Here is a 16806-nt window from a genome sequence, read left to right as displayed (position 1 = left end):
TGGGCCTCCTCAGAACAGAGCATGGTTACCGGATCAGAAAGATGGGATGCAAATCAAATATAACATTAAGGAAAGGATAGTGGATTAATATTGTCATGTTACTCAAAACCCCATTAAACTGCCCTGTTTTTACTTTGATGTGATTGTAGGATGCCCACAATTGCTTGGCTCTTAGATCAACAGTTAGTGCATGATGAAAAGAATGTGGCTTGACATGTTACTCTAAGAGTCAACTAACATTAAAGTTATACCAAACATTGTTTAAATAGAATCCACTGAGAAATTTCCAGTCTATAATTAGGAGTGAATTTTCTCTATATATTTCCATGTTGTAAGGGGCCCGATCCGTTAAGACGCTGGGCTTGTCAATCTGAAGTTGGCAGTTCCAGACCTAAGTACCATGTGATGGAGTGAGCTCCCATTCCTGTCCCAAGTCCTGCCCACCTAGCAGTTCAAAAGCAAGCAAATGCAAGTAGATAAATAGCTACCACTACTAGGTAACAGTGTTCCATGCGGCTTCAGCATATAGTCATGCTGGCCACATGACACATACAGTATGTCTTTGGACAATGCTGACGATAGATAGATAGATAGATAGATAGATGATAGATAGATAGATAGATAGATAGATAGATAGATAGATAGATAGATAGATAGATGATAGATAGATAGATAACCTTTATTGTCATTTTTTACTGTGGGCTCACCGATACACATTAAAAATGAAATCCTTTTGCCTGCTCTCAAGTGTACATAATTACATAATTCTACACCCATACACCCATAATCTTCTGCTGTGAATCAGGGATGAGCACTGCACCCTAGACATGTCTGGTAGGAGAAATCTTTACCTTTTCTTTTAAAAAAAAAAAAACTGGATAAAACTCATCTTCCCAAAAAGTTAATCCTTTTCTGGGTGGAAATCTGGTATTTCCAGGGCAAATAACAGTTTTGGAGAAAATTTATGATCAGATTCATTACCTGGAAAATGATGTGAGAAAGTTCTGTAAAAGAAACATTTTCCTCTTCATAATAGATAACATTATAAGTTTAAAATACCAGTGGAATGAAAATGCTGTCTCTGAGGTGAATAACAATGAGATGTTATTTTAAGATAGCACGATCTTTTTATTTATAAAATTTATTAATATATTTTCTGCTGAAAGGCAATTGATGTGATTTACCATATTTTAATTCAAATAATATTCTTTTAAAATAATAATAAAATGTTGAACAAACAAAAGTTACAGCAACAAAAATTCAAACTAAATGACTGAGAAAAATAGGATCTGGGGACTATTTTTACACTCTGCTGATTCCCAGCAACTGGCGGTCTCCCAGGTTTCCATAACCTCATAAATTTCTCTTATATGCAATCAAAAGCAACCTCAGAAATTTTGAAAGTATTATGAAGTTCATTTGAGAAGCGATGTGTTCACTGAAACGTTGGGGTAAGGACATTTAAGAATCTCAAAATGGATAGCAACATCTAAATCGGTGGATATCTAGGCAGCCAAATGCAGGCAGGTTAACATAGAATATACATATATATGAAGCCTGAAAAGTATCCATTTGTTTGGATAATATAAATGACCACATTTATGTACTGTAAGTCAGTCCTCTGACCTGGCAACTTTGACTTGTGACTCAATCTCCCAGAGTTCCTCAGCCAGCTTTGCTGGCTGAGGAACTCTGGGAGTTGAAGTCCACAAGTCTTAAAGTTGCCAAGGTTGAGACCCCTGCTGTAAGTGATCTTGTCACCATGTGCTTATTATTCCTTTATTTTGCTGATCATTGACTGAATAAACTATTATATCTATATACTATTTCTTCATGAAAGATTGGTGAAGAGTCTGCTGAATCAGAAGGTCAAAAACCAGCACTTCCTCTTGACAGAAATGTGATTCCATCTATGTCTCAGCCAGGAGATGAAGCCACTGTCAACATGCAATCTCCAGAGAGTATATTGAGTCCAGTCAGAAAGGTAAACCTTCCTTCCTATAAAATATTTTTTTAAAATTCTATACTAAAAAACCCTCTTTCTCTACCTTTATAAAAATTGAAGGTGAATTTTTCACCTTTGTGGAGGAATTCTGTGTAGAAACCTTACATGATATCATGCTATTTATAAGCACATTTGAACATTGTGAATGAAGTAAAACATAGGGGGGAAAGTATTTGTTAGATGAGCTTTCTGTTGCAAAGTAATTGAAGCCATTTTAAGGTTTAAGTATCAAAATGCCTTTCATTTGTTTTAGATATCCATTATGGCAAGGTAAAACTCTGAAAGGATAGTTTGCTTTGACAATTTTTTTTTGCTCAAACCACCCTATCAAAGCAGATTTGCAAGGTGAAGCAAAGACCCATTTTGATGTAATAAATTTAATAAATATGCAGTACTTCAATTTGATTTGCAAGTTCAGAGGCTTTTCTGCTGCTGGGAGTGTTGCAGACAAGTACATTGCTGCAATTTCACTTTCATACATTGAGAATATTTGGTGGAAGTGATGTGTAACAGACTCTCTGACCTTGACATGAATAACGAGCATCTCATGTATGATTTCATTCCATTGCCTGCCAACCAGAGCTCTTTTGGGATGATAAAGGTAACCTTGAATTGAGTTTCATTTACTTTTTCAACTGCCATTTTCTGTAATGTGGCCAATCACAAGCCTTTTATCATGCTGGATCTGGAATGTAACATATCTGACCTTAACTCTGAGCACTTAATTCTGAGCACTTTAATATGGGCTCATGTTTACCCAACCCAGGGTCTCCTGGGTCAACTTTTATTTTTAAATTCCTCATGAGTGGGACAGGTTTAACTCATCCACTAAGGAATAAATGGGTACAAGGCTAACATAAGCACTGACCCAAATGTTTGCTGCTCTTAAAAAAATTCTGCTTTATCTGTGCCAGATAATGGCCTGCATTTCTCTCAAAGCCTGATGTTTTCTTGTGTCAGCCTGTTTCTACTGTCCCGGCTGACAAATAACATTGTATAACTTTGAATCCACTTGCCTTTGAATTACAACTAGAGCTGAAACATCCTACCCACCCACCCACCACCTCCACCACCCCCACACACCTTTGAATCTTTGAAATGTAATTATACCAGAAAAAATCCACAAAGGTCTTTCTTCAATGAATTATGAGTTATGAATTTCCAGATGGACATTCATGTTTTAGGGCTGTTTTGTAGATGATGCTTGTTTGTATATTTAAAATAATATTTTATTTTATTTTTATTTTACTTATTTTATTTGAAAGCATAACCAAGAAAAAAGAGGGGAGGAAAGAAGCTGAAAAGAGATTTTAAAATTATATAAAACTGAAAAAAACCCAAAGCAATGTTAGATAATACTGTGTATAATGACTATATTTTATCAATTAGCATTTTAAAACTACTATTAATATCAAATAAATACTCAATAATTAGCAGAGGCAGCCAATATACATTAAGACTTATCAATCAAAACATTTTGTAGGGAGTTTCTATCTTTTCTGGACAACTCTTGTCCTTATTATCACAAATCAAGCAAGATCTGATATTTTAAAGCCTTATATTTACTTGTATTTTTTATTTAAAAAGAACTTCAGTATTGCTCCTTCATGTGGAAAATTATTTTTGTTTCTTTTGTGAATAATTAATATTTATAACTAAAGGCTTCTAACTAACATACAAAATTGTAGCAATAATGTTGGCAAATCTGACATGTAATATAGAAAAATACAATGAATTGGAGACTGTTGTAAAGGTAAGAAAGGCAGAGAAGTAAAGAATGACAATCCTGATGTCAGGATGAGGCATGTAGTTTTTTTTCCCTAATTCCTACTTCCACAGGTTGTAGAATTATCATGTGATTTAGCTTTTTCCAAATTCTTGATATGTCAAGAGCTATAAATCTCAGAATCCCCTTGAATGTGACCACTGGGTATTATATATTATTGGGAGTGCAAGAACTTCAGTAGACTGCAAGGTGACATGTACAAACTGGGAGGCTGCTCACAGGGCATGATAGTTTATAGTGAGTACAAAAGCTGGCCTTGAAGGGAAGAGGGAAGATCTGTTAGCAAGACAACAATCAGATAACTGAAGCCTGAGCCCAGGCCAAAATGTGGTATATGAAAATGCCTCAGATAATGCTTGCCCCCTGCCTCACATTTTACATGAAGAGAAAAGAGAGGAATACAAGGATTTGGTAGATTAGTAAGGATTATGAGGCTGTGGAGGTAGATGAGCTAAGTCTTCTTTGCATAATGTCAATGAGGTCCCCCTGCCCTGTTGCTGAGAAGAGTGATATATTTATTATCTTCAGTGACAATAAAAATGATACATTTATGTTGATATCAATATAGATAGGGTGGAGGGAGGTTTATGGTGTGGACACATAGGAAGAATTGTCCTTACTGGTTGGTTCGTATTGAAAAAGTATCTTGTTTTTTAACATGCACAGAAGGTATCTTTCCTGATATTACATGTATAACGAGACAGAGAAATAAATTGTTAAGGACTGTACCAATGATTACTATATATGTGGTTGTTGTTTCAGTTCCAGCCATGCCTGATGGAACCTCCTTTTGTAATATAAGTAATATAACATTATGAAAGCTGCTTACTTAAGTTGACAGATATGGAAATGAGACAGTTCTTCTTGGAATTGCAACTTGAGCTCTTCATGTCTCAGCCTTGATGTTAGCTCTTTCCAGGTTCTTGATCTTCTTCTGTTCTGTTCTCTTTTCCATGGTGTACTTCATGGTATGAAATGCTTATAGATAATAAAGAAGGGATGCCTTACAAATGCAATTTAACAGTGAATTTGTTGGAGCCATTTGCAAAGGAACAAGCAAGGCAAAAAGACATATTTGTATATAATTCTTACAGAAAAACACTGAGGCATTTTGCATAAATTTGACTAATTAGATACTGTTCATGAGTAATAGAAAACAACTGATAGATAAAACAGAGAAAGGCTATGATTGCCTCTTTTTGCTCAATGTCCTTCATTAATTAGGATCTGAAGAACTTTACAACGGTCTTAACCGATAGATTGGACAACAACACCCAGTACACCCATTCTGATCAAATGGAATTCATCCCCTGATGATACATGATGGACAAAGTCTTCTACATTTTTGATATAATGCACAAAACAGAAAAACCCATCATTTGAGTCTCATGATAAGAAAACTGTTGTGCTGAATTCCCTCAAGTATTTTCTTTGTCAGATGCTTTCTGGGTTTAACTCTACCATGGCTTTTCAGGCTAATTATTTACATTATAAGAGCTGATATAAAGAATTTACTTTTATGCCTTTCATCTCAAAAGAGATGTTAGAGAAGCTATCTGTCTAACTATAACAACTTCTATACTATTGTAATGAAGGTTATGTCAATGAAGGATATGTCCATGAAGTCACCAGATTATGATTTGAAGAAGATTTTTTTATTGGTAAATATAGTGAACCAAATATGAAACAGTACAGCCCTTTTCTCTGATTGGACCTTCAACATCTCCCTACCAAGATTGACTTGATAGATTTTATAAAACATCTGAATATGAAGCCAACTATTACTGGAATTCAGTTGCTCCTAAAACAATTCATCAGTTTGTTCAGCATATCAAACTGGTGTCACCTCAGGTCTTTCAACCATTTTTTAGCCAACTGCATGCTAGAAACAAATTAATCCAGGGACTCTTCTATTATTTCATCAATTTCCCTAAGTCAACACAACACTCTTAAGGATAACTATGACTAAATCAGTATGATACAACAGAGTTATGATTTATTGTATTTTACACCAACTCACTACAATTATTAACTGAGTATCTATATGTGTCTCAAAGCTTCAACAGATCGGACACACCAATGCCAATCACTTTATTCTAGATGCCTTGATTTGGAAGTTATTTGTTTAGGAAATATCATAGGGATAGACTTAAGTAAATACTCAACATGTTTTCATTAAAGATACTCTAACTATTTGGAACTATTGAAAAAATAATATGCTTTCTGACCTGATGCTATGTAGGATTTGTCTTCTCCCCCAACTGGAAAGCAGCAAAGGCACATCAACTTCTTAAAGAAAATTCTGCCTTCTTCAAGGACTTATTACAAAAAGCTGAAGTAATACAGTTTCAACATTGGCGTTTTCAAATGTACCATTTTCTCAAATCGGTCAAATAACATATGGACATTTTACTGACAACATTTTAAGCATGTAGTTTAATAATGTAATGCTATCCTGCAAACAATTTTTTGTCCCTTGTTTTGTTTTCTTTCTTTCAGTTTTTAAGAAGTTTACTATTGACCTCACCCCTTTCCTAAGAGGTCTGTAGGGGCGTGCATACAGCGCACCAACGTGCATACCGTCCCTGTCCTATTGTTTCTCTTATTCTTTTATTTTTCTTATATGTACCCATTTCATGTATTCACAACTATGTATACACTTATACTTATTATTTTGTAAACAATTGGCAAATCAAATAAATAAAATAAATAAATAAGAAACTTTAATAGAAGGACATTGGAAAATGGAGGGGGGGTAGTTTAGATTACCAAGTTGGCAAAATATCTGAAACTCAATCACTAACATTAATTTTAATAAAATACTATTTTAAAATGCTTTCAAGCAACATTATTTAATTGAGTTAAATGAGCTATGACTTTATTTAACTGTGATGGGAGAATTTTTGAACTGACTAGCTGCAATTTTTTTTTTTGCTAAATATGGCTTTAAAGCCTCCTATTCATAGAAAGCAGTGGATGTTTCCTTCGCAAAGTCTTGATGAAAAAAACAAGATAACCAAATGCCTAGGGAAGATTTAAAGAGTATTTTTATGTTTGATACCATCAGGCAGTTTCCCACCCCCATGCATTCAAAGGGGTGCCCTGACATGGCAATACTGTAACTGCAGCTAGCAGATGCCACTATGATTATATATGAATCAAATCCAATAACCAATATATTTATATAATCACCTTCTGCAGATAGAAGATACATTCCAAAAATAATGCAGTTGCACATTTGGAAACTCTGTTTAGTTTCAGGTTTTTCAGATACTTTACATGACAGACTGCAGTAGTATATATTCAGAGCTAATGCAAACAATGATTGAAAATGTAATTTGGCAAATGCAAGATAGCATGACCATAACTCTTAAGAACACGAGGATATTCCACCCAATAGATGGGGCTATAGTCATGCTGCCATTTGTGTCTTTTCTGAAATGTTGGTTAGACATACAATCTTGTACATGTAGTTCTGAATAAGGAAGAGGTTAAACCTTGATAGCTTGAGAAAGCAATAGTGGCATGAACACAGGAGGGAAGATGTGGAACTTCACATGATAGTTGCCAGTGATACTGTATATTGCATTCTCAGTGTCAATACTTCTGGGAGAAACATCACATACAATATTCTTTGACTATTCAACTAACACTGTAGTTTTACAACACTGTAGTTTTGTAGCAAAAACACTATTGTATTTGCTAATGTGTGGATGATATATAGAAATATAGTCATGTGAAACTCATTGAGATATATGTAAGCATATCAATCGTATGGATTTGTTGGTAGAAAATTATACTATGCATAAAGATGGTGATAATTATTTGTACTTTGTTTGCAATTGCTGTGATGACATAAGCATCATATACATGACTTGTGACCTGTTAAGAACCCAAAACATCAAATGAGCCCAATAGCAATACTACTCAACTTTCATTTTAAGCTTCTCCTTAAGCTTACCACACATGCAAACACTAATCATTTTGGTATCTCATATTAGGGCAACAATAATATTAATCACTTCACTTCACTCTTATAAAAATTCTATCTGAAATAACTGCTATAGTAGGAAAAATATGACCAGTATATGTGCAAGTGCAGTGTCATATGAAGACCATCTGTACATGATTATGACTGTCTGAGAAATCTTTAAACTGAAAATTGAGCACCATCTCAGAATGATTTAACAGCAATATTTGTCTGGGGCTTAGGAAGAACAAATATTTAGATAGCAACAGGAATTCTCAGAGCAATTTAAATTAATTACAATAAAATGTGTAATTTCATACTTTATCTTGGTTCTTTTAGTAAAATATGTCCTTTCCAGGATGTTTTTTATGATGCAGTAAACCAATGCATGTTGTTATTTTCTGCGGAAAAAAAAAAGGCTACATGTAATCTTTCAATGTGCATTTATTTATTTATTTATTCTACATTTAAAATCTACAATATAATGCCATATGTGGAGGCTCTGTCAAGCTTTTGCAACCAGTGCAGGTGATCCATATTCCATTGAGGAATTCTTGCCACATGTCTCTTGTGTTGTTTAATCATCCATTTCAATGTGAAACCAGCATAAAAACCAATTCAAATATAGCACTTTTGGAGTCTTCCTCTTTCCCTCCTTCCTCCCTGAGTACCAGAAACCTGGGATTATAAGATTCAATTTTATCCAATTTATAACAAAAAGTTTTGGCACTACTGTAGATGTAAGGTTTCAAAATTTGTTGATGATTGTAGTCATTCGTGGCTAAATCCTAAATCTTGCTGCACTGCTAAATATGCACCTGACATAAGCTTACAGCTTTGTCAGAGTAACTTTACCACATTTTCAAGCTGTTTATTTTAATAAAACCAGAATGCAGGTAGTGATCTCCTAAAGATACCTTTTATCCTAGAGTCTTTTGACATTTAAACAGTTTTGTTTCTGTCATAGATTTAATTTGGTAGGTTTACTTCTGTTGTTTACTTCTCTTAATTATACGTAAAGGCAGGGCAATTTATAAATATTACTTTATTTATTTATGTATTTATTTATACATTTATTTGTACATTTATTGATGTAAGTGCATATACCATCCACCTTGCTATTCAAAGCACTTCTACATTTGGAATTCACTTAAAATGATTGATTATATGATAGCACAAAAAAGTAATTCTGTTACTAATCAAACACTCAGGATGGAGTAAGTATTCAGCATCAGCCAAGTTGTTCCTTTCAGATCATGTCTTGTGAGAAGCTACGCTATCCATCTCTCGGTATATGCCTAGCAACTATCTTTTGTCTTCCTGACCATGTGTTTGAACAGGCAAGCTGGTTTGAACTTTGCAGAAAGGTTGCTTAGTTCCCCCCCCCTTGTTTTAGGTCAGTTGGCAGTCCTAAATGTTAGAATGGGAGCATGATGCCAGTGTACCACAAATGTCATGGAGGTAGATAGATCAGTGGAAATAGGCAAGGATCAGAGCCTTTGGACTCTAAGCACCATATGAATCTTGGAGCATTAGAGAAGGCCAACTCATCATCTCTCCTCACCCTTTCTAGTTTTTTTTTTAGGGGAGACAATTGTCAAATCATTTATTTTTATTGTTATTAACAATAAAAAAATTAATGTTATTTTTATTGATTTGAAAGGAATATAAATAATATACAGTTCTATGTGTTTTGCTGACTGTTTCTGTGATGTTAAGCCAACTCAATTTGCTCAGGATGAATTTTTACAGAATACAGAGCTGACTTTATGTTCCTTCTCGTGCAAACAGGAGAGTCTTTTGATCAGGAACAATTCATTTAAAATCAGGTATAGGTTTCTGGTCACTCTGAGTTAAACTTGAGCTAACTTGATTTGAATTACTGCATTTGTTTAAGTTTACAGCATAAAGGAGTTGCCAAGATGTTGTTCTACTTAACTGCATCTTTTATTACTTTGTAGCCATTCTCAGTAATTTCTCTGCAATTGCAAAGATTCTATGCCATTTTAGCAAATCCAAAACCTGTTTTTTTTTTTATTAACAGCTGTCATTTCTCTATCCAGTTTGTGCTGTAGCTGTTCCTGATACTGTAAAAACAAGAAAGTTAATCTTTTCTTCACTTTCATGCCAGTAATATTATCATATCCTAATTTTTCTATATAAGGCTGACATTAAATGTATGGAATAAAGACAGTGAAAACACTGGCACCTACAATATTAAAGTTGAAACCCACACAGTAAACATGAAAGCAAATGTAGGAAAATAAACACTTTTTTCATTAGGGTCATAATTAATCATTTTCATTTTAGATAAAGAGCATCATTTCAGATGCTCCTGCAATTTATATGTTTGTCTAAGGAGAAATATAGAAGTTAGATGTTCTTTCACTACATGTGTGGAAACAAATGAGAATGAGTAACAAATGAACACATAAGGATTGAGAAAAGTAAGCAAACTGCAGAATATATGTGAGGCTGTAAACAGAAGTGTGTGCAATATATAATATATCAAGTCAAATGAATTGATAGCACAAGTTGCAGCACAAAAGCATATGACATGAACGTTTGTGATGTTGAAGGGTGAGATATTAAATCTTTTTAGACAACATAAAAATAGGATGGACGTATCATAATTTAGGGCAGTAAAAACCACAGGGGGACGATTCCTCTCCCTTTCCTCCACTAATGGAAAAAGGAATGATCATTTTAAAGAGATAATTAATTGGACTTAATGAACCTTACTTCCAATACATTTTTATTGTATCCTTGACAGTAGCTTTGTGAATCAGCATGAAAATGCATCAGATCTTGCTGGGATCTTAGATAAGTAGGCACACACATATGCATAGGTACAACATTCCATATATACATTTTATTGGGCATTGCATAGTTTCTTCATTATCGATATCAGAAAATTAACCTTTAGTCCAGAGAGAACTAGGTGAAATGATAGCTTCATTTCCTATTTCCCTGCTAGTTTTCCTTCCTTCTTTTAGTAAGATTAAAATTTTATATTGACTTAAGGAGTTATATTTTCCATGTAACTATGCTACTAAAAGAATTTAAATTCTTTAATGTTATTGGTAATTTGAGGTCTAAGTACCAAGTCTTTCCCAAGTTCCTATTCGTAGTCACAATACCATAACAGTGACACTGTCCTTATTTGTCACCAAGATGTTGCCCTGATCTCATTCATGGATGAGACTAGCTGAAGGTATAATTAGCTGTACCAGTAACAAAGAAATATTTCCTCACTTTTCAACACCATCCAAGGACAGCCCCAGTGTGTAAAAAATCTTTACAGTTTATCATCCTGATATCTTGGATGGATGTGGCCTGAGTCGTATTTTTGAAATGTACAGAGGCAAGGATTATACCTCTTCTCTGGTCACTAGCCAGCATTCATTTTGGCCATTTCTCCCTCAGCCTTTGTCTTATTAGCACTTTATATCCCGAAATTAGTTCTAGATCTGTAACTACTCGTCTCTTTGCTTTTGACATCAATTTTTCTCCAGTCGTTTAACAAGACAAAGCATCATTCATCTTCCCTATTTTATTTGAGGGGAAAAGTAAGGGTTTACTTCCTTGCTAGTTTCCTTTTATTTGCCATGTTCTGTACCTTCTTCCCTCTCCTTAAAGGAAGAAATCTATTGCCCACTAGCAAATCAGTTTTAGTTCTTCTATGTTAGTTATACAACCAGTTTTCTATCTTTTCTGGAGCAATTTCTGCCCTGATGCCTTCCCATATGTTTGTTATTTCAACTTGGGAGATGCCCAGGTGAGCTGTGGGAGGAGGGTCCATCAACCCAAGCTAGGGAAAATAGATCATGGGAGAGGCCTGGAATTAGAGATGCCACAGTGATGTTTTCCCACTGGCTGGTGGTATGCTGGAATGGGTAGCAAGTCAGAGGAAAGCAACCAATAATTTTGTTTGTGAATGACGTATCCTCAAAGTATTATTATTGGTTTTTATTATTGGTTTTTGTTATTAACAGTATTATTTTGTAGTGATTTAGAAGTCATCCAAACCAGGAAGCAGGACAGGGTTTGGCAGGGAAGACATGACAATTTTGGAGCCAATCAAAGATGAGTGATTAGCACTTCCACCCAATAATACATACAGTAGTCAGGGAATGGTTCAGTCACATGAGAGTCTCCAAATTTTGGGATATTTGGAGATTCTTACAATTCTGATTCTAGCACTTGGAAGCTCTAATATCTTGATTTCCCAAATATGGAATCTCCAGTTGGGAAGACTTTTTTTCAGAAGCCACAATGTATGAAAATTCCACAAGCCAATAGATTAACCAAAATGCTATAACTCTTATCATAGGAAAAAGTAACATTTGTATATAACAGGAAAAAACTCCTTTCTTTCCTTATACATAAAATAAATCAAAATGTAACTCAATGAAAAATCATAACAATTAATTTTGTAAAATTTGCTTGAGGTTTACATACTTGAAAACTTATTAACTGAATTAATCATGAAAAGCCATTCAGTTTGCTTTTAAATTTTATATCTGAGGGTTTTAAGTATGTATAATTTCAAAAAGAAGCATTTTCTACTTTTAAATGAGATGACAAAAGGTCTTTTCTGTTAGGTCATTGTCCATCTATGAATGAAAGAATGCAGGCATTTTAAGAAAACACATATGTTGACTGATAATTGAAGAACCTTTTAGTTGATTCAAACATTTAAAATAGACAGCCCATTGTTATAATAAGCATTCAGAATGGTGTTAGACAATATAAAACAATTAAATATTGTAATATTGCAATATTGCAATCAAGCTACAAAAACCTTCCTAGTGAAAAAATTAATGTTGCAATGAATACTGAGCTTCCTATGATCTTTTTTCTTCCTCCCAGCGGTCAGCTTCAATGAACATAGTGGGTTTTCCAAACATTTTAGAAGTTGACTTGTCTTCGACAAGGGCACCCAGACAAGCTGATTCACAGGCAAAAGAAATCTGCAGTGCAACACCTAACCTGTCCCAGAATGTGCCGCATGTCTCTGAAATGCTTCCTGAATCTATATCTACTTACAATATGTCCTTGGATAGAACGAGGACCCTGAGTTCTGAAAATATAGAACACTTAGCAATTGGTGGCATGCCTTTGGTAAACCCAGTTTGCAAGGTAAGAACAGTTGATCCATCAGATAATCATTTGATATGGGGGGGAAAAATCACAAGAATGGTCATTCTAGTTTATTTCATAAACCACCACAGAGCTGGAAAATCTCTGCTGAGATTATTGGAACCTGAAAAATTGTGGCAGTATTTTTATGCAGGCCTCATTTGAATTATCTGGAAGTTCAGTACTCGATGTGCCTTTTGTATAAACCCAGTTCAAAAGCTTCTATGCAGATCAAATTCCTGCCAAGAGTGTCTTATTTCTTGACTTAGAGACCACCTTGGAATCCATGTGTGACTTTTCTGTTCTTATGGCAAAAGATTAAACTCTCCTTCAAGAAAAATTAGACTTTGGATTTTCATGAACAGTTCCAAGGAATTTTATTGGCAGCATTATAGAAGTAATTTTCCATTGCCACATAGAGTGAGCCTATATATATGATAGGATGTTGAGAAATTTGTGAAAATTTGTTGTAGATATGTTATTCAAAGATCTTAAATTACCGTATATACTCGAGTATAAGCCGAGTTTTTCAGCACATTTTTTGTGCTGAAAAAAACCCCTTCAGATTATATTCGAGTGAGATTCCCCTCTGAAAAAAAAATGGTGTGGAGCTCCGGAGCTGGGTAGCCGCTTCCCTGCTTCCGTGTTTCCTTTGCAACTTGTAAGCATGGGGGTAATCGGAAGCAGAAAAGTTCTTGCATGAGGATATATTGTTTCTTTTTTTTTAACTATTTTTTTGGGGGGGAAAAACCCACCGTCATGTGAGAATGCTCAGACACTAAATGTATCCGCCCGAAAATAAGTGTGTGTGTGTGTGGGGGATTTTAACAGAGGGAAGACGTAGGGAGAAGGCAAAAGCGACGGAAGATCCTTCAGGGGAAACTGAGGGGAGACTCACCCTTGGTCCAGATGAGCCCCCTTCCCGCCCCTAAGGAAGCAGAGGCAGCCAGCAAGAGCAGGCAAGCCCCCACTTCGCGGACTCCATCGTCCTCGCTCCCACCCACCCACCCACCCAAAGCCACGAAGTCCCCCAATCGCACAGCCCAGAATCGCTCTCCCTCGGGGCAGCAACGACGCCTGGCGTTTCCTGAGACAAGAAGCTCTGCCGTGCAATGAAAGCACTGGCTCTAGGCTCGCGGGCTCAGAAAACAACGTGAGCCGAGGTGGCTTCGGCTCCGCTTGGCTTCATTTCCTCAGCCCCAGCTGCTTTCAGTCCGCTCGGGAGGAGGGGAGAAGGTGGTGGCGGCGGCTCGTTGTTTTCTGAGCTCTAGGCTCGTGGGCTCAGAAAACAATGCGAGCCGCCACCACCACCTCCTTCTCCCCGAGCGGACTGAAAGCAGCTGGGACTGAGGAAACGCCAAGCGGACTAAAGCCACCTCGGCTCGCATTGTTTTCTGAGCCCGCAAGCCTAGAGCCTAGAGCTCAGAAAACAACGCGAGCCGCCACCACCACCTCCTCCCCCTCCTCCCGAGTAGACTGAAAGCAGCTGGGGCTGAGGAAACGAAGCCAAGCAGAGCCGAAGCCACCTCAGCTCGCGTTGTTTTCTGAGCCCGCGAGCCTAGAGCCAGGGCGCTTTCATTGCACAGTGGAGCTTCTTGTCTCGGGAAATGCCAGGCGTCTTTGCTGCCCCCTGAGGGGACGGTGATTCTGGGCTGCGCGATTGGGGGACTTCGTGGCTTTGGGTGGGTGGGTGGGTGGGTGGGAGCGAGGACGTTGATTTTAAGTGCTGCCGACCGAGTGTTTCGCAAATACCAGTGGGACCTCCGTCCACCACCACCCCTCCCTCTTTTGCCTCCTTCCTTCTGATCAATCAGGTTTTCCCAGTATTTGCTCACAGCTGCATTTTTTCTTCTGCCGTGCTAGGCGTTGAACGCGGGGATTTCTGATTCCCCTTACACGCGCATGGATATGCTGCGGGGCGTTTTCTTCCAAATGCCCCACGGGCAGAGAACACTGACTTTCATGATAGTGAGATCATTTCCCAAATTAATTGATTCACTAACCCAAAAGAAGAAGATGATGATGACAGTGGGAGGCAGGAGTCACTCTCTCCCTTGCAAGCCCCCAGTGCCCGGGGCTGGCGAAAAAAGCAAGAGCCGTTCTTATGATCTCTCTCTCTCTCTCTCTCCCCTGGAATACAGTCAAGCCCTTTCCAGCACGCGCGATCCGCCCCGCCGCTTTGCACCTTGCAAATGCAAAACCCCGGGGATTTTGCATTTGCAAGGTGCAAGCGTGGCGGCGGCGGATCGCGCGTGCTGGAAAGGGCTTGACTGTATTACGAGGAGAGAGAGAGAGAGAGAGAGATCATAAGAACGGCTCTTGCTTTTTCTTGCAAGGGAGAGAGTGACTCCTGCCTCCCACTGTCATCATCATCTTCTTCTTTGGGTTAGTGAATCAATTAAACCTTTCATGATAGTGAGATCGTTTCCCAAATTTCCCTTAAATCAGGGAAGAAATCAGAAACAAACCTTTGGACTGAGAATAAGCCTGTTCCTATGATGCCATTTTTGTTCACTGCAGTGTGAAAAGTGTGAAAAAACACACTTCCTTTTCTTCATCTTCTTGTTCCCTATTTACTGGTCTCTTTCGAAGAGGAAATTGTGAACATCAAACTTATTCTCAACTGTCCTAGTGAAAGTTTTTATTGGTATCTATTTTTATTTTTGAAATTTACCAGTAGCTGCTGCATTTCCCACCCTAGGCTTATACTCGAGTCAATAAGTTTTCCCAGTTTTTTGTGGTAAAATTAGGTGCCCCGGCTTATATTCGGGTCGACTTATACTCGAGTATATACGGTATTTGAACTCATGCTTTGTGTGCCCCTCAGAATGAAGCACCCTGATACGGAGTAAAATAATTCTGCTTTTCTATTGATTATTTTGTTGATGTATTAAAATATTTTGCAAATCACTCTTTTCCCCCTTCAATTATCAGCTGGAAAATGAAGAGTATAGCCATGTGAGTTATCCTCTTGGGAGCAATATTGTCACTGCGCAATCAAAAGGCATGAATGAAATGGCTCTTCCTTTACAAAATATTCTGGAAGAGCCTATTAATCTCTCAGTGAAGAAAACTCAGCCATGTACCTCCCCTCCCTTACTTATCAGCAACACAACCTTCATGCAGTCTGTTAATCCCAAACCAGGACACACTGAAGGTACCAGATTTTTTTTCTTTATATTTCATGGATGTTCAAAATCATATATTGCATAGCATAATTATTTCAAGATTTGCTGCTGAAAATACAAATGTTTTGTAATGAGAAACCATTAATTAAATTATGATTTAGGTAACTGTCCCATGTTTTCTATTAATGTTCACTATACTGGCCTTTAGTAAACATGGAACAGCTTCCTGGCTAATAATACATAAAAATATAATATTTGTCTAGGCTTGATTTAATATTAGAGATCTATTATATTAGAGATCTGTTAATTTGAATGAGCCTGATAACATAAAAAATAAAAATGGTACAGTACAATTTTAAATGTTATCAGTATTGTTATACTACTCAGAAGAGAAATAGCAGAGAAGAGTTTATTATGCATTAATGTAGAAAAGGTAGCAGGGAGTTTGGCTATTCAAGAATGACATCCAGATACTATCACCGTCACTTGACCATCCTCCTTTGCATATTTTATTCATTGTGATTAACTGGTACTGCAAGGCCAGTTTACAGAAGGTAAAAGCGATGTAACTTTGTAGGATGAATAATCATTTTCAACAGATCTGCCAACTATCATTCAGATTCTAGTACATCCAAATTAGGATATATGTATTTTCTATACAAGGATACCATTGATGGCAATTATATATCACAATTCTTTCAGAATGAAATAGCTATTGAATTCTGCTATATCTCAAGCTCTGTTGGCTTGTCTCAGACAGAACAATTTTTTTTCT

The 16806-nt window shown here is 36.7% G+C and overlaps 1 protein-coding gene and 1 long non-coding RNA gene across 5 annotated transcripts in view; one reads left to right on the top strand and one right to left on the bottom strand.

The window, feature by feature from the left end:
- The window catches only part of LOC148133308 (uncharacterized), a 188595-nt gene that overhangs the window by 82870 nt on the left and 88919 nt on the right, over positions 1-16806 (bottom strand). The gene's annotated exons all lie outside the window — the stretch shown is intronic.
- TRIM66 (tripartite motif containing 66) overlaps positions 1-16806 on the top strand; it is a 61890-nt gene that overhangs the window by 31174 nt on the left and 13910 nt on the right. For all 4 annotated transcript variants that reach the window (XM_087950928.1, XM_087950926.1, XM_087950927.1 and 1 more), the window contains 3 exons: positions 1841-1984; positions 12634-12903; positions 15838-16060. In XM_087950928.1, coding sequence (XP_087807054.1) covers positions 1841-1984; positions 12634-12903; positions 15838-16060 — 637 coding nt within the window. The remainder of the gene's footprint in view (positions 1-1840; positions 1985-12633; positions 12904-15837; positions 16061-16806) is intronic.

The sequence above is a fragment of the Notechis scutatus genome, chromosome 1, assembly GCF_049901735.1.
Source record: "Notechis scutatus isolate UNSWTSFEM ecotype Mainland chromosome 1, rNotScu1.2, whole genome shotgun sequence".
Taxonomy (NCBI): domain Eukaryota; kingdom Metazoa; phylum Chordata; class Lepidosauria; order Squamata; family Elapidae; genus Notechis; species Notechis scutatus.
The sequence above is the reverse complement of the archived record's forward strand: the minus strand, read 5'-3'. Positions and strand labels throughout refer to the sequence as shown.